Source organism: Carassius gibelio, chromosome B1, assembly GCF_023724105.1.
Source record: "Carassius gibelio isolate Cgi1373 ecotype wild population from Czech Republic chromosome B1, carGib1.2-hapl.c, whole genome shotgun sequence".
Classification (NCBI taxonomy): Eukaryota; Metazoa; Chordata; class Actinopteri; order Cypriniformes; family Cyprinidae; genus Carassius; species Carassius gibelio.
Window position 1 is genome coordinate 8,518,519 of NC_068396.1, and position 23,624 is coordinate 8,542,142.

At 35.8% G+C, this 23,624-nt stretch overlaps 1 protein-coding gene across 10 annotated transcripts in view; it reads right to left on the reverse strand.

Moving 5' to 3' along the window:
- LOC127949208 (dystrophin) overlaps positions 1–23,624 on the reverse strand; it is a 113,239-nt gene that overhangs the window by 10,508 nt on the left and 79,107 nt on the right. For 7 of the 10 annotated variants that reach the window (XR_008152264.1, XM_052546235.1, XM_052546230.1 and 4 more), the window contains 18 exons: positions 23,391–23,547; positions 21,523–21,640; positions 21,169–21,437; positions 20,819–20,965; positions 19,699–19,777; positions 19,439–19,499; positions 12,114–12,175; positions 11,455–11,529; positions 11,139–11,340; positions 7,955–8,040; positions 7,437–7,594; positions 7,174–7,340; positions 5,854–5,965; positions 5,602–5,738; positions 4,072–4,110; positions 1,501–1,566; positions 1,138–1,203; positions 45–203 (listed from right to left, as the gene is read on the reverse strand). Coding sequence is in view for 9 of the 10 variants with exons in the window: in XM_052546235.1 (XP_052402195.1) it covers positions 45–203; positions 1,138–1,203; positions 1,501–1,566; positions 4,072–4,110; positions 5,602–5,738; positions 5,854–5,965; positions 7,174–7,340; positions 7,437–7,594; positions 7,955–8,040; positions 11,139–11,340; positions 11,455–11,529; positions 12,114–12,175; positions 19,439–19,499; positions 19,699–19,777; positions 20,819–20,965; positions 21,169–21,437; positions 21,523–21,640; positions 23,391–23,547 (2,160 nt within the window). In the remaining variant the exon portion in view is untranslated. Of the gene's footprint in view, positions 1–44; positions 204–1,137; positions 1,204–1,500; positions 1,567–4,071; positions 4,111–5,601; positions 5,739–5,853; positions 5,966–7,173; positions 7,341–7,436; positions 7,595–7,954; positions 8,041–11,138; positions 11,341–11,454; positions 11,530–12,113; positions 12,176–15,778; positions 16,018–19,438; positions 19,500–19,698; positions 19,778–20,818; positions 20,966–21,168; positions 21,438–21,522; positions 21,641–23,390; positions 23,548–23,624 lie in introns of those variants that run through there. The other 3 variants (XM_052546232.1, XM_052546231.1, XM_052546237.1) reach the window with 2 other exon arrangements.

Consider the following 23,624-nt stretch of genomic DNA (forward strand, 5'->3'; position numbering starts at 1 on the left):
TTCATTTAAAAAACACATGACATATTTGGTATATGTGATCAAACCTGTTTTCCTGCTCCAGATCGTTGAGCACTCTCTCAAGCTCTCCCTTCTCTTCAGTCTCCATTGAGATGAGGATCTGAGAAGGGCTCTGTGGCTGACTGAGAGGAGAGCCTTGATTCAGACTCTGGCAGTAGTGCTGGATCAGCAGATGCTCATCATCCCTACAATAACAACAACAACAACAGCACTCCATTTCCTGTTCACTACATCACATCCATTGTCATAAGGGTCCATTTTTGGAAATTATACATCATCTGAAAGCTGAATAAATAACTTTTCCCATTGATGTATGGTTAGTATTGGACAGTATTTGGCAGAGGTAAATCCTTTTGAAAATCTGGAATCTGAGGATGCAAAAAATATTGAAAAATTGCCTTTCAAGTTGTCCAAATGAAATTCTTAGCAATGCATATTACTAATGAAAAACTTTGTTTTTATATTTTTACAGTAAGAAATTTACAAAATATCTTCATGGAACATGATCTTTACTTAAAATCCTCATGATTTTTGGAATAAAAGAAAAATGTATAATTTTAACCCATACAATGTATTTTTGGCTATTGCTACAAATATACCCCAGCAACTTAAGACCAGGATCACAATTATCATTTGCTGCCTTAAACTGCTAATAACAGAAAAATACATCAGCTCAATTAGCTTGTGAGCAGTAAGCTGGTCTAAAAACAATCCTATTGTCTTAATACCACAAAGAACTGCAGCATAAGAGTATTTACACGTAATCGTTTTATAATAATTCAATCTGAGCGTACTGGGAAAATGACATGGGTTCATTACTGATCTCCACTGTTTAGTGTAGAGTGGAAAGAGCTTATCGGAGACATTTATTTTAATTTATTCTAAAATTATAATTTATCTGAAATGCCAAGATTTTTAGAGGAACTCTTCCAATGAAAAAGCACTTTCACAGACACATTTGCCCATTTTTAAGTTTAAAAGTTGATGTTTTTAGGCAATCACAGGGTGTTAAAAGTATGCAAGGTGTAAGTAGGTCAGTTTTGGGTTCTACGCACACTATTAGATTGACTTACGGTATAATACTAGGTACAGTAGAGTGTAAAAGAGTTGCAAGCTCACATGCTTTCATTGGGCGATACATTGTCATTCACATACGAGCCATTTCGGTTCTCCATTTCAGCTAACCTGTGAAAACACAATATCATTCTGTATTCATTCATGAACAGCTCATGCATGTGCATTCGTTCATGTCAGTAAGGCAGCCACTGTTCCAACTTACGTGCTTAACATTAACGCAAATGCATTTATTTTTTTGTTACCAAACAGTCATATTCAGAAATGCATATTCTGTTATCAGGTTAAAATACACATGGTATAAATGGCACAGCAACATTTCTATTGTAAGACACATTTGTACCATTGCACGTCACAATATTCAGTCACACGGCAACACCAAAATAACCATGCTTAAAAAAGACCGACCTGCTAGCGTAATGCTCGATGCGTGAGTGGGTGTCATCATGGGAGAGTTGGGGGGAAGATGAGGGCCTACCAGTGACAGAAGAGCAAAGGTCAAAAATCACGGATGAACTAAATATAGCAATATTATATTATAGAGGAAGAACATTTTATTCAACTTTGATCATTACTATACAAATTAAACAGGGTTGCTATAAATCCGACAGAATCAAATATAAGGATATAAAACAATAACATTAACCAGGAATTACTATCCCACTATGATTTTAGTGACATACTATCTGTTAAGATGTATAGTTTATTGCAACTTCTGATTTGGCCAAAAAAGCAAACTTTTTTCACATTATATGATGCTGAATATATGCAAATGAACAATATAATGTAACAGTGTGGGGCTTGTAATATTGTATTAATGTTTCTAAAAGAAGTTACATGTATTTGATGGTCAGTGTTGTGGGTAACGCGTTACAAAGTAACGCGTTAGAGTACTCTAATTACTTTTTTCCTGAAATTTGTAACTTAACGCGTTAGTTCCGTGCGTAAGTAATCAGTAACTTCGTTATTTTTTAAAAAAAAGTAATCCGTTATTTTAAGGAAAGGAAAATCCTGACTGCAGCCTGCTTTTTGTCAGACAGTAGTCCTAGGTCTACTGTGCCACCTGCGGATGTATCAGCGGAGCCGAAGCTCTGTGATCGTGAACTTGAAGTCAATGGCTGTGATGCGTCTGTGCCCTGCGCCTGACCCTGTGTGTGTGTGGGTTTTTTTTTTGTTTTTTTTTCGAACTCCCGGCAAGATAGCAGAGAGGACAGCGTTTGGTTTATGGAAGTACGCACATTATTTTCAATTTGTCAACGAAAAAGAAAAGAACATAACGGTAAAATGCACACTCTGCTTTGGTGAAAAGCTTCTGTCGACCGCCAAAAATTCTACCTCAAATTTAACGCTACGTTTTAATCACTACTTTGAAGAGTAAATGTAAGAGGACTGTGTTAAAGCGAATTTAGGCTTGTGACTGTGAGTGACACTTTAATAATAATTAGTTCGGCTATTAAGCGATTTGTCATTTGCCTGTGTGGCAGTGAAGGATTTAATTCGGTTTGTTATCATTTTTGTTTGACAGTCAGCTGTTAATTTCTGTTAGATCGTTGGCTGGCTGGTTGTTCATCATTTCTAAATGGATTTAAATCTGCAAGCCTGTTTAAGGTTGTGTTTACAAGTAAGCATACTTGTACTTTGATAACTGCATTATTTAAAGTTAAAGAAAAATCAGGAGTTATCTTGTGGTGCTCATTATATACAGTAGCCTAGACTACCCGGGCTGGGTAACGTTAGGTGCGAATTTTGATTAATAATATGTTCTGTGATAATAAATAAATAAAACGCCATGTGGAATAGCCGATTGCTGACTGTCTTTCCTGTTATTGTTATCCTGCAGTGTTAATTAAGTCGGATGACTGACGTTATTCATTGTCGGGAGTCACGACTTCTAGGTGCATTTAAAGGGGCCGGGGGCTGTGTCTGTCATGTGTGAGCCGCTGCAAACGGCTTTTAATTTTTGGTAACGCATGAGTACTCTAACGCGTTACTTTTATGAATAGGTAACGCTGTATCATAACTGATTACTTTTAATTGATGGTAACGTTGTAACCTAACTAACTACTTTCCAAAGTAACTATACCCAACACTGTTGATGGTAAATCCAGCACATACAGTATTTAATTAGTCTATTTAAATAAATAATTAGTCTACTTGAAAAATTCAGTAAAAACAGTAAAATTGTGATATATAAATTGTTTTCCCATTTTAATATATTTTTTAAATGTCACTTCTAATTTGTTTCTTATGTTCTTATCAATGTTAAAAAAAATTGTGCTGCTTAATATTTTTGAAGAAACCTTGACTTTAAGGATTTCTTAGGTCAGAATTTCTTTTATATGAAAATATTTAGTAACATTATGAATGTCTTTTCTGTCACTTTGCTAAATAAAGTGTTCATTTCTTATTTAGAAAACAACAACTGAGGCCAAACGTTTGAACTGTAGTGTATGTTACAGTGATTTAACAAAGATAACCCCTTTTAAAAGAGTGTCTACACCACAGTAACATGTTAGTCTAGCAGATGAATGGTGGAAGCCATGGGATGGACACATTCCAAAAGACCTCACAGTCTTGACAATGGAAGGTGAGTGTTTCATGGAGAGTTGTGTATAATTTCATATAAAAAAGCAGAAGATTGAGTTTTTTGGAGTGATAAAACGGCTATACGATTTTCTTAAATTTGCTGGCCAATAGAACAATAGACACTGCACTGATTTCCATCTATGTGGATGAAGCATCGTCCAATAGGAGCTGACGGAATTTTGTAGAAACTCAATTCTGATTTACTCTGCCATTAGACTTTCAGATTTGAATTTCAATAAAACTTGGATGATCAAATGCACTTCATTTTTAAATTAGGAATGTGTGTCATATTGTAAGTGTGATGTGAAAAACCTGCATTGGCTTGCATTACGTGATCCAGTAAGCAGCTTGTGGTGGATGTGCGTGAGCATGTTGGTGTGTGGATGTACTCACGGATGGTCAACAGGCCAGAAGTTGATCAGTGTAACAGGACTGCAAGACAAAAAAAAAAGATGCAATGATGGACAGGACGAGTAGATGCATTGAAAGCATGATAATGACATGATTGTTAAGAAGCACCAAACACACAAACCCACTGATGTGACAAGACAGTTCAGTCCTAACAGCATTTTCTTTTAGTGATCATGATGTCTCTTGCCAAAAGTTTTTTATTTTATTTTATTTTAAATAGGTTGATTCAACATTGCTGGTTGTGTGTTAGGATTGAAATTAAAAAAGGGAAAAAATGCTGTAAGAATAATGCGTGTGTGCATTTAGCACAGTTTTACTATTACTCTGACAGACTGCACACATTTGCAGCTGCTCCTCTACAGGGGGAAAAATAATTCCACGGCATAAACACTCCTACTGTGAACACGAGTAATGATCAATGCACACAGTAAAGCAGAAAACAAATCCAAGCAAAACTCTTGCAGCTGCAATCTAAGGTTTGCAAGTGTTCAGAGTCATCTTTATTTGTCTCGTTTGCAACTGTTTGACCAGGTTAAATTGTTTTATTTAGAGTGTTTCAGATGAAAATATATATATGCATAGTTCTCATCAGTCGGAAATACAGATAAACGCTTTCATTTGTTGTATTTTTGATCCTGAAAGAAAACAGAACAAACAAAAGAGCGAATCATACCACCGTCTGAGGTTGTGCTTCAAGTCGAACGCACCCATTTTTAAATCGTTCACGGCTGAGCATCGCGAGAGGCGGATCTGCGCCAGAGCACGCATTTGTAAATGAGCTGCACGAAGTCAAAAAAACAACAACCCTGGATAGCCTAGATTAGGCCCATATTCACAAATGTGTTAGCTGTGGAATGAAATATCTGATATTCGGATTGTCAAATACATGCAAGTGGAAGTGTATTGTTGTTTAAACACCTTTATAACGATGCGCAATATAATTTTATAATTTTTTAAAAGTGGAATGTAGGCCTATTTTTACGTTTGCACGTGACTGTTTTGAACCCGTGTTTCCCTGTGTCCGACCCGACCCGCACCCGTATCCGACACAGTTGGATATTTTTCACCCGTTTCAGCCAAATTGGCGGGTCACCCGTGCAGGACTCTAATATAAATGTTGCCTTAGCAACTAACTGAAAAAAAAGCTTACATTGAAATACTAAATTATTAAAACAGATGAAAACCTGAAAAAAAACCGGCATATAAAATTATTAAAATGTTACAATTTAAATAAACTGAAAATATTAAATTTTATAATAGTACATAAATAATACTAAAATAGGCTAGTATGATCCTAAATCAGTCAAAACCTGCCCTTTTGATCAACTACCCATTGTTTAAATGTGTTCGACGCATTAATTCTGCTCTTTTGATAGCATCTGGAGTCACAGTGCCATGCGCACTGTGCTTTTAATAATAATAGACACAAAAGCGGCCCTATCTGCCGTCACATGTCTAATTAGTAGCTGATGGTAAATGATGAAGTAAACACATAAAAAGCACGAATCTCACGTCTCCATGTTGTCTCCCTCAAGGATGGTCTGGACGGGAAGGTAACCCATGCGAGGATGCTTGGCAAAATAGCGCTTTGTCCTGAACTTATTCTTCAACACCTTGGCAAAGTCTCTCACGTCCTCTCCTGACGTCGTCTGAAGTAAAAGGACACAAAAAGTCATAACTCGTACTTTAATCTTAAAACACACTGACATTGCCAGATACAAAACTTCCAATGCAATGCTATGAAGGCAAAAAGCAAAAACCTACTGGTGTGCAATATTCAACCATAGGGTACTGCATCTTGTGACCTTTAGCCACTCTGCCAGAAAAGAAGCAGCTTTGGCAGATATCATAGTTAAAGTGCTTTAAACTTCTGTACCTGTAGAGACCAGACACAAACAGTGAGATCAGTGTTGAAGTCTTTGCCAAAACATTCTGGATCTGAAGGGACATGCATGTAAGGTTATTTCCGGGAAAAGTGTAGTTGCGTCTTGATCCTCCAGGTGGAGCTGTTCCCTGTTCTCTCATCCTCTCAATAGAGAGCATATAACAATCCTTCTGCTGGATTCTAATAGTATAATAGTCATTCTAATAAAAAGGATAAATTCTGCAAAAATAAGTAAATAAATAAAATGATTTCATGATTTACCTACACAATACATACACTTCCATTCAAAAGATTGGGGATGGTAAGTTTTTTTTTTTTTTTTACTTCTATTCAGCAAAGATGCATTTCATTCATTAAATGTACATTACAAAAGATGTGTTTTTTTGTTTTATACAAAAGATTACTTCAAATAAAAACAGCTTTTTTGAATTTTATATTTATAAAAGTGTCTCTACAAAAAATATTAAGCAGCACAACTGTTTTCAAAATAGATGATAAAGAAATAACACAAATACCAAATCAGCATATGAGAATGATTTCTGAAGGATCATGTGACAGAAGACTATTTCAAAAGAAATAACATTTTAAAACAGATTAAAATAAAATACACTTATTTAAAGTTTTAATATATCATTATACTGTATTATACCTTGTCTTATTTTTGACCAAATAAATGCAGCTCTGATTAGCTTAGGATATGTCTCTATATTTTTTTTACATTTTGATCAATCTGATAACTTTTCTATTCTAACAATGCAAAGCAGTGTATAGATGCCTTTCATGATTTTTAGCATTGTTTTCCCATGCTATCCATGATCTTATTCGTTGGAAATATAACAGATTGAAAAATTAGTTTAACAGTCAAAAAATCTCACGAAAAGACAAACTAATGCTTCATAAGACAAGGAAGAAAGTGAATAGGGTCATGTTGATATCATGCTGAATTCAAAGTTGAATACATGAAAATACTTTATGCAAAGAACTAGAACTACAGTGTTCTCCCACCAATAATAATGAGAAAAAAAACAGTGCAGCTTTCCAAGCCTCAAAACAGACCAAGTTATTCTTTTTCAAAGTCTGCCTTGAAGTTTGGTGCAATGCTTAATAATGCACACACACACAAAAACTGCTGATACTTTTAAAGCACCTGAGGCCGAATCAGTCATTCTGAATAATAGCACTAAAGAAAAGGTCCATACCTGAAGCCAATAATAGGACATTCCTTACAAATGTTGCATTTAGCCTGGTGCTTTGCTGTCTCAGCGGCCGCCACACGGTGAAGGACAGGAAGCCAAACCATCGACTGAGGTTCTAAACGCATCCAGTCCAGGAAGACTGAAGCCTCAAGCTCTGGTTTGTTATTGGCCTTCATATCAGAGCGAAAGAAGATCAACTCAGGAAACGCAGAAAAAGTGCTTATTCCACAGTAACCTGCTCATGAATGAAGACGGTGGTTACTTACAAACTGAAAGCAGCTGCGCACGCTGGGCTCGATATTGCTCCCTCCGAAAGACGCCACCTCACCCAGCTGTCTGGGGATCTGAATGGCGTCGTGCAGAAGGAGGCCGAGGCGCCGCTGGTCACAGAAGCCTGTGGCACTGGCCACCTCTCGGAATAAAACTAGAGAGTACAGGAAGAAATTTCTCACTCTGAAGTGTAACTAAAACACTTGATCTAAAAGCCATCAATTGCTGTGCGGTTGCTAGGTGGGTAAACATTTATTTCTGAGCAGCTGTTGTATTACACCTCGTGTTATATACTCGAAACGAGCAAACTCCAAAGCTTTACAACTGTGTTTACTACAGCAGTGCTATTAACAAGCAAACAATGACAACATACTACAAGGCACGTAAAACACCTGAGAGAGCTGTAAACCGCTAGCAGTACAGCTCCATAAACCAAGTGAATATCTTGGCTCTTACTATGGCTTACAGACAGAACAGAAAGAAAGAAGCACATAAGAGAAGCAGAAAAACTTACATCTGTACTTATCTTCAAGGTGAGCTTTGCACAAACAGATTATTCCTGTTTTGAAGGATAGGGTACGAATCTTTCCGGCTCGTCCTCTGCAGTAAAAAATAAAAAAAAATAAGATGGGGACAAATGACTAAAGCAAGACCGTCATTTGCTCTCTGTTCTGCAGATAAAGATCAGAAACAAAGTACTCTCAATGTTTCTGCACCATAAGTTGGTAAAATATACAGTACTGTACTTTTTTTTTTTTTGTGCACCCAGGGTACAGGAAGGGTTTTTAAAATCAAATTCAAGACATTAAGGGGTATTTTTCGCACACACAAAAAAAAATACAATTAATATCATACGTCCAACGCAGAACAAACCCGTGATTAAAAAAAAGTGTATTCTCTTTTATATAATTAAACAGGCTGGGGCACTTACTTAATGAGGACTTAATGCCATTTATATCAGCAAAAAGTTTAAAATAATCAAAACACGCTTTATTCAGTCTGTATTTAAAATGGTTTATGTACTACCATATCAATACATACTAATTAGAGGATGATTTAAATTAGATTTTGCAGATATGGTAATAATGTGCTTTAAAAAACTATTGTTTAGACACTAGTAAAATCTATATACTGAATATGTTAAATATAGTTTTAGTCTTTTCTTTCTGTGATGGGGTGGTGCAGAGGGATGCTTTCCTACAACATCTTTCAAATCAAACACAAAAGAGTAAACAGTCATAATTCTTCAACGGTAGCATTAATGCACTGTATTTATTGAAACCGTGAGCCTGAAGAATGGCGCCACATTTTGACTTTGAAACATTAAATCATGGCCTTTTGAAATTGAACCTTAAAACCTCTTAAAATGACAACTTCATTATTTATACCATTTAAGACTTTTTAAGGCTTTAAAAATATATTTAAGAGTTTTTAAGGACGCACAGATACCATGTCAACACCCCATCTTCTTTAAATAACAGCTTTGCAAGACTTAGAATGAAAACAACTCCAATGCTTTTCTCTGGGTTTACTCTGGGGGGCAGACAGGGGGTCTTCTGTGGAATCTACCACCTCCATGTACAAACACTGCATGATTTATGGCTCAGTGTGATCCTACGAAGAAACATGCTGAGAACTGACTTCAACTCCAGCTGATGCTCTCTGACTCATATGTTCAAAGATTTAATGGATTAGTTCACCCCAAATGTAAAACGCTGTCATCATTTACTCAACCTCATGTTGCTACAACCTCACACGACCTTCTTTCATTCATGAATTTTAATGATGCAGTGCAGCAAGGACATTCTTCAAAATATCTCTGTGTTTACTTTGCACAGAAGACAGCAAGTCATGATTTGGAATGACATGAGGGAGAGTAAATGATAAATTTGAGCTATTGGTTAACATGTTAACCCCTTTAAGTGCGAACATCGCCGACGGCCCCAGTTTATTATTGTTTCACTTTCACAGCACATTAAACATCACTGTCTTACTTCATCTGGACAAACTGTGCATCAATTGAAAGTTTAAAGACTCTAGTTTCGATATTTGACCAATATTTTGATAAAACATTGTTGCAGTGACAGATATTTAGTGATTTATGTCAGAAGTGCAAAATAATAAATCCGTATTATGCCACATTTTGAATAGAAATTAATCACTAACTAATATTCAGTCAGGTCAGCAGCGGTTTATTTGTGTTCACATAGACTCACTGAACAGCGTCAATAAGGATTTATAGACAAAAGATGCATATCTGCGGAGATATATGGATATTTTTACTGATGTTTACTTCATATTTCTTCAGACAGAATCGTAATTTCTATTCATTTTCCACGGATTTACGCGATCAGATGATAAACAGCCTCTCCCAGCGATCTCTGTGTGTGCGTGCAGTAGTCACAGCTCGTGCGGTGTGTGACTCAGACTCTGATTGGGCCTTGCCAAATGTCAATCTTACAGTGTCATATATGGACACCGCCACATCGTGTCACATGCTTCCTGCACACTTCCTGGTAGTTATCTGGCCAAAACAACACTGAAACACCTTTGTACACACGAAATATCCAAATAATAAACCCGCGATTACGATAGTAAAGCTTGGTATGAGAATTTCTTGAGATCTGGGGCGTTTTAATAAAAAAAATCGAAAATGTACATGGGAAATGCTAACTTGTGCAGCGATGAAAAAGGCTACAAATAACATATTTTTACAACAGTAAACGACCAAATTCCATCCCTGATCGCTAAAGGAAGTTATTATAAACACTCGATCGGGGTTTAAAGTGAGTTTTGAGTAAAAGTGTGTTAATAATTTCATAAATTGTCTGCTGTAGCTAGATGCTAACGTTAGCTACAATGCTACTAATAGCAGGTGCTTTTCTTCTTCATAATGCATTTTTGTCTCAATAATTCACGTAAGGTCGTAAGAAAATGTTTTGTTGTATTTTTATAGTAAGACTTTTGATAAATAAGGGCTAAATGCAAAGAGAGACTGAAGTGAGATCGCTGCTTTGTTGCTTTGTAAAGCCTGAAAAACCACAATCAAGGCTAATAAAGGTGGAATAAAAACAAAAGAATAATGATAAAAGAATAATGCGGATAATGTGTCGTACCTGGAGGAGGTGTGAAAGACTCGTTTGGTGAGAACAATACAATCATGAAACGGGCAGTTTTCACAGCCAAACACACATATAAAACACACATCAGTGTTTACATGTGAGATCTTACAGAGATGACAAGGGCCATAAATCAATCTGATTAGCCTTCTCTAAAAACACACATGACATGGCCTTAGAAAATATTTCATAAAATTCACAGTTTTACAGATTCGATTATGACATTTTTTATGAAGTTTTGGAAGACTTGTGGCCTTAGCTACACTGTGTTTTCAAACTCATTTCCTACATCAAAATTTTTTTAAATACATTTAAAACATATGTTTTTAATATTTTTATTTTTGTTTTTATGTTTGAGCTTATATATCTCTATTATCATAACAGTCTGAGTGATTCTGATTCCTGAACAGTAAACTTTAAAGTGTCAGCTTTGTGAACAAAGGTTGATTATTTATCTAGTCAGAAAGAATCATGAGCAGAAACCTTTTTATTTTGGGTATGTCATTTCTGTCTCCATGCCAAAAAAGGGGGGTTACTAGTAAGTTAAACACACAAATAATAAAACATGATTGAACATACGTATCATAAACGTTGAGCAGCCAGTTTAGACACATGTCCACACACAGAGGCACGTTAACCAGGCTGCTGTGCTGCTGCTCCATGCGGTCGTAGATGCTGGTCAGACAGTTGATCACTTGCATGATGTCCATGAATTGTTCGTTCTGTTTCAGATTGTGCTGCTCAAAGGCCTCACAGGCTGCAGACATGCCCAGAAGATCCACTGTGCACAGAAAAAAAAAAGCTAAAGTGTTGCAATGCTGTTTCTTGGTTTTAGACAAAAGGAGGAATATTTTAGCTCTCCATCAAACTGAAAAAAGGCATTTTGTGGACTTACAGCAGAGCGCTTTCTGCATTCGTCTGAGCTTCATCGCCGTCCTGTATGCCGAGAACCGGACGTTGTTGAGATCCGCTGTTTAGTGGCAAATGTTCATTTTAGCAAACCGGTCATGCAACATTTCATTACTGTCACAGTCTCAACACAGCATTTGACAATTTCTAATTATGATCTTATTTGTTGCGTTCTGAAAAACAGGAAGCAGAAACATCAAGCTAGTTTCATTCAATTATTTTCTGCATTTTAAGTACACTGATCAAACATGTTTCATCTAACAATCTGACATTTATTCAAGGGCAATTATGCTACCACACAGATTCAAACACTGCAAAAGTGGGAGGTATAACTACTTCAAATTAGACTTGAGAAATATGGTTCAGCCTTTCAATTTTCTGTACACCAATAGTATTATTTATAACATGATTTTACATTAATCATTATTTTACAGCCACTGTTGCCAAGAGTAAACATAAAGACGCTAAATATACACTTATTATATCCTTGCTGAATAATTACGAAAACATTTTAATATACAATAAAATCCCACTTGAATATCTCCATTAACAGTTTTGCATGACAACAGTATTAAAAAAATGATAATGAAATGACTATTAATATTCAGTTCAGCCATATGCACATCAGATCTGAATCAGGCGTACCTAATGACTGGTACAGTTCTGCCATCTTTGGGTGGTCCCAACATGTTGTTTGGGTCTGGTGACTGCAAGCAAAAACATGATGAAATACAATAAACACTAGCCTACCTCTGTCTGAAAAAAACATACTTTATAATAAATACCAAATGATGCTATACAACATCCATAAAAGTGCTTATGACTATATTTAGTGCTAGAGACAGTGTCATCCATCTAGGGTAATACAAATTAAGACGAGGCCTTGAGTCATTGTACATCAAACAATAAATCTGTGTAGTCTTCAAGCTCAAGAATACCCAAGTTATACTCTTCATCTAATAAATCCAATAATGTAAGATTATCATGACAGTGGCTAAAAACATACTAACTGTAGTTTATTTACTCATCCTCATGTTGTTACTTGTGTTATTTTGTGGAAGACAGAATGTGAATTTAAAAGAATACTCTTGCCTGGCCATTATTTTCAGTACAGTGGAAGTAAATGAAAAATGGGGTGGTAACGCGAAAAAAATGGCAGCATAAACATATCATAAAATCGGTCCATATGGAAAACAACTGTAGCAATTCTAGGATACCGTCATGCTGTTACATACTTTATAGCCTCCATTTCTATTTCACTTTCATTATATTGAAAATAATAATCAGAATGTTCTTCAAAAACATCCCTTTTATGTTCCATGGATAAAAAGTCCCACGTGAGAAATGACAGATCTTTCATTTTTGAGTGAAAGATGCCTTTAAGGAAATGAAAAAAAAAAAAACCGAGTTGAAAGGGACTTTTATGTTGTAATGTGTTTTCCCTAGCAATATAATGCATATGTTTTTAAAAAACAAACATTTTGTCACATTATGCCAGAGGTTAAGGTCTCTTGAGTAAAGAAGACGGAATAGGCAATGTGCCAAAACTAAACAAAGTTACGCAAAGAATTGTGGGCATGTTTGTGACTGAAACTCACTAAACTGCAACTTATCCCAATTAATAGTGTTCCTGCAGCATGTTCATTTGGCAGTGACTGAAAACATTTAAAGACTGTTGGAACTTAGAGTCAAAAACTCATCTCGCAACTCACTTTATCTGATATTTCCCATGAATAAACAGTTTGAAGTCCATTGTTTAGATCCATGGGAATAGCTCTGAGCATCCGAGTTATTGTACTGGGTCGTCTTTGTATAAATCGTAAAAGAAAAGAGTTTCGATTTCTACATTCACAACAGTGCCTGTTTTGTTACAAGGGCTCTAAATGAATCCATTAGTGGAAATGCAATTTACACTACTGAGATGCCTTGTTTTGAAGTGTTGCTATGGACCGGGATGTTTTTGTGATTTTGGGTTGAAGCCAGCCAAGCAGCTCAGCAGAATTCTAATAAGCTTGAGAAACTTCAAAACTAATAAATTATACCCAGACCCTACAGTGCTTTTAGTAGGAAGAAACACAAACTGGGGTTCCAACCACCAACAAAAATGAGATGAAAGTGAACTTCCAAGCATTGTTTTTCAGAAGAAATATTTTTGGAAAAAGTCAAAGAGGTCGGAATGAAAGTATGAAAGGATTTTAAAAAAAGGGGTTGCAAAAAACACCAGTGTCTCTGAAATGCAAACATTATGGCGTGGAATCACTTTTAAAATGGGCCACTAAAAAAGTACCATAGCAATCTTTGTTAGGTATACTGCTAACCTGGAACCCCTGTGAAACATTTATCTGAACTAACAATAGAAATTATATTTCTAATACACATATTGCTATACTCAAATTTAATAAATATTAGAGTAATACACTGTATAGGTTTACTAGCCGGTTTACAACAGTGAGACTAATGTAAGCCTTCTAGCTCCTTAAACTCAATCGTGAAATCATTTCAGCAGTTTTTAAATAAACACATGAAATCAGACTGAACTCGTGTGAATGGCCTTATGAACGGCTCTGAATTTATCAAAATGCATAGATTGATGCCATGCATATAACTATTAATTTGTTCTCCTCACAGTCACTTTTAACAGAAAGGAAAAAATACTTTAGATTTGTTACGACAACAAATGCATTATGCACACATTTAATAATAGTTTGTTATACATAAATAAATCTAGATTGCCTGCTTTAAAACAGTATTCTTTGTGAAAAGTTCTATACCTGTACAAATAAAACTAAAATAGCCCTATCTATCTATGTCTTCTCAGGTTTGAAATTTCATAGAAAAAAGCTGTCAGCTAAATACAGAGAAATAGAACATATCACATAGTAGGCTACATAATAAACTACAAATCAATATTTTAGGGTCGGCAAGATGTTTTTGTTTAATAAAAGTCTTATGCTCACTATTAAGCATGCACTTTAAAAAAATGAAATCAAATAATGGTTTTCATATTTTAAAATGTCATTTATTCTTTTGATGGCAATGCTGAATTGTGAATTTCTCTGGTGTCAAATGATCCTTCAGAGATCATCCTAATATCCTGATGAATCTACTTAACATTTTAGTGGAAACTGATTCTTTGATGAGTAGAAAGTTAACAAAAAAAGATCAACATTTAACAATGCAAAAACCTTACTGTCACTTTGGATCAATTAAAAAAGAAACAAATCTCATCTGAATAAAAGCACTAGAAGCTATTCAGATTCTAAAGTATTAATAATAATAAAAACAAAACTTACTGACCCCAAACGTTTGAATGGTAGTGTATGTATAATTACAAAAACATCAACAACATGTAGTACAATGACTCAACAAAAGCCAATTAAATAATTAAAATGCATTTAGGAAACATGATGTCTATATCATGCTTAATATTTCTTCTGAAGAGGTATAATAAGTTTCTGTACACATCATAATATATAGGTCTATCCGTCTTCATATTTTAGGAATGGAAAATCTTTGACATCAAAAAGTTTGAAAACTACCCTACACAATGTTTGGGCACCACAGGCAGCTCTCTGTCAGTATCTGGCAGCGCCCTCTAGGTTCAGGTAGTCTCGGTAGAGCATGCCAATGGCCTGATGGCAATTTTCCCACTGAGATTTCCATACCTGCACATCTCAAAGCTGTGCATGAGCGGAAGTATAGCAGTAATGTGGGTTTGGACAAGGAGGAGGAATGCCCACCTACATACATGCATGCATCTAACAGCACAGGGTACCCACACAAACACCCATCACGTAGACATCTCTAATTGTGGCTCCTGGTTATGGTTGAATGCAAACGCAGTCGTAAGTATGTGGTTAAAACCAAAACAGTGATCTTCTGTGTGGCGTAACGTTAACTTATTGAAAGCACACGAATATGGAGGAGTCTGAAAGGCCAAGCCTCGCTATCAACATAAGGATTTCCAATCAAATACAGCTCAAACACATACATGACAATATGAACGCCGCTTTAGGTTTATCAATCTGCATGCTGCAAGAAAGGCACAGCAGGAACATCAGGAACTATCGATGTGTTTTGCATTGGAAAATTAAACGAATCAAGCGCTGAACGGGCATTTAGCTAATACGAGGACATGCCCTGGCTCCATGTAAAACCCGAACAAGCACCTGCTAAGCTGTAACGTTAAAGAAAACGAGAACAGCAAAGAAGCAGCGGCTATACGGCAGATGGGCGAATGCAAAACTCCTCGGCGTCCTCTAACGTTACTCGCACGAGCCGACATTTATTTGGGTCTGCACTGCACTTACTTTCTCAAGTTCTCCCTCATCTCGCCTCTCAGTAATCGGCGAATCCAAAGTGTGTATTTTTAAAATCCCGACGACTCGACTCGACGACTGTTTGGGGCGAATCACCTCCGCGGTGTTCCCACTCTACAGGGGAAAAAGCATCCGACTTCCCTGCGATCTCCCTCAGCCAGAGTGGCTCAGACGAGGAGGAGCTTTTCCTCCAGCTCCCTTCCCCCTCTAACTCATTCTCTCTCTCTCTCGCTCACTACAGGCTGTGCCTTAAAACCTAGCATGCCGCCTACCTAGACCGCATTTTAGGGTATCGCTTTGGAAATCGTTTAAATAAAGAAATCCGACAAAATACAGATTCTTAAAATGCTGGAATGTAACGCGCCTATTATGCAGTCGGTTCAAACGCGCTGGTGTGATTCGACTAGTTGTCCGTGCAATGTTCGAACGCCTACTCAAGTGATCTTCTGAACTTTAAAATGATATAACAAATGCTTAATTAACCGTTTAAACTAGAGGCTGATGCTTAAAATGCTCGAATAAATCATTCAAATGTACTGATGGTTTCCATAATGTAATCAAACGTGCAATAACGTGAAGCAATAAAAATCGAACCAATAAAACGGAAGAAGCTAAAATCAAATGGTCGAAAAAAATTTAAAGTTGGACTATGATAGTCAAAAAAATGCTCAATTAACAATCTACGATGAAAATATGTGAATGAATGGAATGTTGCAGGAGTGTTGAACACTGCACTCAACTATTTGGCGAATCACATCGTCGAACGTTCGAATCTAACATTATGTGAAAATAGTTAAAACATGATGCCTAAAATGCTTTAATGGAATGTTCTAATGCTCCTATTATGATAAATTCCACGTTTGAATGTGACAGGGATTTGCCAAATTGTTCAATGCAACGTTTGAACACTCTTCATGCAATAAAATGCTCAAAAAGCCTAATCAACTGCAATCTCGCCATTAATCATGAGGTATGCTTGAATTAAATATTAACATTCTGATGATTTCCATAATGCTCAGATCAGACGTCTGAGAGAAAAAAACCTTAGCCTATGGTCACCATTCTTGAATTAAATAGTCTTTGTGAAATAAATAAACAAACAAATTAATAATGTCTGGATCCAATTTTTAAACATATCTATGATTTAAAAAAATAAATAAATTTCTAGGTAAGGCAGGCAGTTCACTGGGATTTGAGACACAACCGCTCATGTGGAAATGATCAGTATTTACGGTCTTGTCCCCAGAGAGCTAGATGGGTTATTTATTCTCTGACAAAAGCTGGTGCTACAGTGCTGGACCCTCATTTTATTAGGCTTTGCATAAATTCTAAGTAAATTGTGATCCACATAATATGCAATAATTTGCTTAGTTTGCTTAATGTATTGGATGGGATGGAGTTCATGAAGTGTATGAGTAAAAAGCCTATAAAAAGTTAATGGTTAAAATATTTCATTGGATAACACTTTTCATAATAACTTTCATTACTGACATTAATGAACATTTAGATCACCACTGTACATATATATAATTGTCACGAAACTTGGATTCATACGTATATTTCATATAAATGAGTGAATGAATTACTGAACTGTTAAGCGTTAATGTTTGTTGATGACTTATTAAAGTTATTATAAAGTGATCCCCTTTATTGTCCTGCAGCTTATCATATGCAATAGGCTGGAAATCTGACTGCAAGTACTGCTCTGCTTGACCTGCATTAATGACATTCATAATCTATGACAGCATCATTAAGAGTCAGTTCTCCCCTACTTGAATTCAGATTCATGCACTGCCATGAGCATAAATGCTGCCCTGAATTTGTATGAAGGTTGTGCAAATACTGTAAAGATTAAATGAAATACTATATGCCAAGCGAGTGAGTAATTACATGTATTACATGCTGGGGGGTTTCAGCTTGGTTGTTTCGAACTGATCTGTTAACCACATAATCACATGACCATTTCTGAGGATGATATAGATTTTAAGCCACACAAGTGATGACATCTCCATGCTGGAATGACTCTTATTATAAGCCTATGTGCACTAATGTCCAGGAGAGTGGGGTCAATAAGAGTTTTTTTACTATTAAGAATTTTTCGGAAGAAGACTCTTATGCTCACCAAGGCTGCATTTATGTTATCAAAAATACAGTAATATTGTTTTTTTTTTTAATAATTTAGAATAACTTGTGTATGTTGATGTATTTTTTTATGAAAATAATCCTTGTAGGACAAAGTTGAAATTTAGGCAGTGGTTACCCCAATCTTCAGTGTCACATGATACTTCAGAAATCATTCTAATATTCCAAATTGATGCTCAAGAAACATTTCTCATTATTATCAATGTCGGAAACAGTTGTACTGCCTAATATTTTTGTGAAAACAGTCATAGATTTTTTTCAATCTTCTTTTATGAGTACAAAGTTCAAAAGAACAGCATTTATTTGAAACACAAATCTTTTGCCACATTATGAATCACTTTTATTGTCACTTTTGATCAATTTAATGCAACTTTGATGAATAAAACTATTAATTTCTTTAGAATATCTTACTGATCCTAAACTTCGAACATTATTGTATGTATATAAGAGGTTATTGTAACTTGTAAGCAAGACAAGTGGGATGAGATGTGCCAGTGTAAGTGTTCCTCTAGGCAAAGAAAAATCAGATAGAAGTGAAAGCAATACTCATAATTATATTGCAGGATGTCTGCTATAGTATCTACTGGAACAAGAAGAATCTATATCATATAGCTATGGAACATAACTTCTAAGCTCTGCATGTCGGGGCGTATACTGACATTTTTGAACAATTCACTAAGGCCTTATTTTGCAAAACATTATTGACACATTCATAAATAAGCCATCAGGATTGAAATACAGAATATACTGTAATATATCCTGCATTTTGATGTAAAACTTGCTATCACCACTTGTTGAGCTACTAACAACTTTTTCTCACAGGTACTATTTAGGGGGAAAATGCTTCATTTAATAACTCACCACTAACCTATTGGCTCAAATAATATACATGCTTTTATACATTTAACATGTTTGAATATAGGTATATTTTGACCTTGGATGAGATTGCTCTGACATTAAATTAATTCTAGAAACTTTGAAAAGCATTTCTACATTGCAAAAATAAATAATAATATTCACCAGTCATTTTACCTGTACGCTGTTTAGATTTATAACTACACAAATTTATGTATCACTTATTACAAAGAGCAAAAATATATGATTGGTTATCTGTATGAATGCAACATTTCTATTTGCATTTTTATGTAAAGTATAGAACATTTAAATGGAAACTGGCAAACTTCCTGGTTTAATACGAAGAACAGTATTTCTGAGACCTGCTCACTCAGTCCTCTGTGCGCACAAGTTCTTAGCTGTGATGCATGCTGCTACATGCATTGGCAGAGCCTAATTTATCATCTCAGATTATTCTGCACAAATTTTCCAGGGTGATATCTCTGTTCGGAAAAAAGGTCATGGAAAATCACTTTTCTTTTGTAGTCTGCCGCCAGCTGTGATATATTTCTTAGTCAGGGAGCTTTCATAGTGTTCAAAATTCAATTTGTTAATTCAGTGTGGACCTTGAATGTGTCTGACTTCAACATGTGGGCTGAGTTTGGGAAGACTTACTTGATATAGTAGGGCACATTGTTGGGCGAAATAGAGCGTTCAAGAGGGCTTTCAACGGACGCTGTGTGCAGGAAAGAAAACCCATTCATGTTACCTTAATTTCTAAGCACTTTCTATGCAAACACTTCTTCATTTGGTACATGACACATTTTATGTACAGTAACTGACTTGACAACTAAATACACTGGATTGGTTTATAAGTACAATGTAATGACATTTCAGTACATAATATTGCAAAAAGGAAAAACAAAAACTCTCACCATGTAAGAAATCCTGAGACTGCGGCCCCAAGTCCTTATAGACTGTGGTCAGCTGGGTCAGATGTTCCTCGATGGAGATCTAAAAACCACACAACAGACAGAAAAGGGGGACTAGGATTAATAGCTGCAATTTTAGTATCATTTTATTATTTATAACATTTTGAATTAGCTTGAGTTTTCATTTTAATTTAAACTTTTCTGATTTCATTTTGTCGTTTTAATTAAACAGTTCTATTAAGTTCTTGATTTTTCCCAGTTTTAGTCATGTTGTAGCTTCATGTAGCTGCCAAGGCAACATTTTTAAGTTTACGTTTTTGAGTTACTATTTTTATTTTATTTTAGGTTTTCGAAAAGTTTTTCAGTATTTCAATTAACGGAAATGATTTTTATAAGTTTTGATTGACAATAACAACACTCACAGAAGGAAACAATGACAGCAATGGACAATAAAACCATTTTAAAAGAAACCTATTATACAAAACATTTTTTTCTTTAGAATATTTCATCAGGATTGTTATTATGTTTCCTTCCTACTTCCATTTATTAAATAATGCCTTTCTGTGTCCTTTGTCAAATGTCTGAAGGACAGATCATTTTTGTGATCTGCTTGTTGCATCTATTGCTGACATCTACACCTTTCTACATCTTCCCAAAGATTGAAACGTATTTTTTGACTCTTTTTGTTTCAGAAACTTAATCTGTGACCTCACTAGATTTATAGATAGTTGGTCCATTGGATTGAATTTTATTTAAAATGTAACATGAAATCAAAACTACTGTTTTCTAACTTTATTCTCAACAATTAACTGGTGCATGTTCTTCCAAATGAATACAAGTTTGTCCATGTAAACCTCAAAATGTAACACCTCGCTTTTCATTTGAAACAACAGTCCTTTCTGCTGATGTCACTAAGCCCATGTTGGCTACTTGATCATGTTAACCAATAGCCAAATAGCTATTTAGGCATTGTTTTGGCATAATCGCTCCATATAGGCATGGGACACTCAATCAGTTCCAAATGGATCAAATCAAGTCCCTCTTTTCTTGTTAAACATGGCCTTTTGCTTGAAAATACATTGAATTTACATTGACTTTAAATAAGAAGAACAATGATGGATACCTGCAGGAGCCTCCACCTCATGTTGAGGTCATCAATTCTGCTCAGGTTGTCTGGAGAAAGTTGAATGTCAGGTGGTCTAAATGTGGAAGCCAGTTGGTTCACCTGATTTACATTATCCTGGATGGGAGCTGTCTCCTCCTGGAACACCTGGGAAAATACATAAAATATTGATGCCTTTTGGCTAAAATGCTAAATATATATATATATATATATATATATATATATATATATATATCATGGTATAAACATGTTACTCCAAGGTGCTTCAAGTAATACCATGGTATTGCCACAGGACATATTTAAAACGTTCTTATCACTTCTAAATTGTACCATGAGAGGAGGACACCAACCTTTACTCTTTCGATGTGGTTTTGCAAATCATCTATGAGCAGGTCCCCAACAGGCTTCCAAGAATTCTTCACGGTCTCAGCCTGCCGCAGCTTGAAGTCCAGCTGATCCTGGGCATCCTGGAGCTCCATCAGCCTTTCCATGGCCAGTTCCAGCTGTTGCTGCCAGTCGACGCTAGCTGCACCCAGATTCTTCCATCGCACCGTTACATCCTCCACTTCTTTACGCAATATGCGGCCCACATTTTGAACCCTCTCTTCAGGACTTACATCTGGGTGGCAAACAATAAGTATAATACAGGTTATAGCATCTGGAATTTCTTGTACTGGGCGTAAGTGTAAGGAGAGATTTCGTACCCTTTTGTCCAGGCCTCTGTTTCAGACCTTCACGAGGAATCTCAGCGATGAAGGTTTTAGCATTGTCCAGCGTTCCATTGATTACTGGTTCTTTGGCACCCAATTCCCTTCTGAAGCTCTATGAAAGCATGAGGACTTGCTATCAACAGTACTGTATGTCATAAGGAGGGGATGAATATTTCTGCAACTTTAGCACATATGCGAAAACCTGCATCTTTTTCACATACTGTACACCCCCTGCAGTCACACTTAACCAGGTGCTTTTTGTGCTGCTATAGAGATGCCTCATGCATATTTAAATTAATCCATTGTCATTCCTTCCTGGGCAAACATGCCTACTTCCTATGCAAATAGGGCTCATTATAGAATACACTGAATTCACAAATATCAATACAGCAGGATGCAATTAACACAGTACGGTTTACAATGTTTGCGTACATTTTTTAGTGATCCTTGTGTAAAAAATTGTACTGCTCAGATCTTTCAGCCATATTTCTGGGCACATTTCCATGCAATACAAACAATACAAACTGTCACTAACTGTTTCTATATCATAAAATGATATGCATAATTCCTTCAAAAAACCAGGTGCTAAAATAATGCAGATGTTGCACGCCAGTGTTGTTACCTAAAACAACAAAAATATATATAAAAAAAAAAATATAATGTTTAAATACTAACATTACTAAAACTGAGATCAAAATAAAGCTAAATAGAAATATTAAGAAATGATTAAACATGACAAAATTAAAACAGAATATAATTTTTTTTTATTTTTTTTATGAATACTATAATATTATATAAATAATCCTAAAATAACAAAAATCCCATGGGACACTTTCAGTGGACGCATTTCATTCATTATTGTTTTTATGAGCAAACAAAACTTAAAAATTATATTATCTCTACCATTACAATAAAATATATAATAATATCTGTAAGATATAAAAGAAAGTTGATGATTATTATTTTATTATTTGTGAAAATGTTTCTGTTTTGCATTTTTCTAATTGTAATAAAATATATTATTCTTAATTATATTATTTGAGAGGAAAGTTGAATTGATAATTGTCACTTTTACATGAATTACAGCAACATTTGAGTTACATGAAGTCCACAAGTCTAGGTAATGATATTAATAATAATGCATTTTATTTATAATGCTCTTTTTTCCATAAACACAGCACTACAACAGCAAATACAAGTGAAATTACGGGACTGCAAAATTGAATACAATTGAAATAAAAACCTCATGTTTGTTCAAGTTATGATTTTAAAATCATCCAAACAGAGTCCTGTTTCTCAACAGACACAAAAAATGCGACCTTTTATGAACCTTAGTTCAACACCATATATTTAATATGCAAAATGTACACCACGTTTCTGTTTTCAAACTTTATTTCCAAATAAGAGTGGGAAAATAAATTCTAGGTTTTCATTTGCTCAATTTATTTAACAGTTTGCAAAAACTTTGTTCAATTCAATTTGTGCTGAGACTTTCTTTGCAGCTCTTACACACACGCCAGTTTACTTCCCAGTTAACTGCACCTGAAGAGTGTGAAAGTGACTCACGCTCACTGAGCTCCCTACATTAACAACTCCACGACCGTATCCTGTTTACAGCAGCCCCTGACAGCTGATGGCCATCAGCAGATGTTAATTGGTCCGCACAACCATGCAAAAAGACAAGAGACTTTGCACCTCTCCTACGCAAGATATCATCTCCATCTGTTTAAATATTTAACAAGAACAGACTCCGATAATGATCACACTTGGGCGCAACAAAAGACAGAGTGCATAAATCACGTCTTGAAACGTCATTCCTCATGCTTTCAGTGAGGGGCAAAGAGGATGCGTCCTGGACTCACCTTGTGCGTAAGTAGTTGTTGGTGCACGGTCGGCACATCGCCCCCTACTGGCTTTTGCTTTTCTAGCTCCTCCCTCTTCAGCTGCAGCCAGTTGAGCAGCTCTTGTAAGGACATGTGCAAGTGTTTCCACTGATCCACACCTGCATCCAGATAGGGCCTGAGGAGACGAATGGATGGTGAGATGCGACACTGTCAAGTTACAAACACCACTAGAGAGCACCATACTGTCAGACC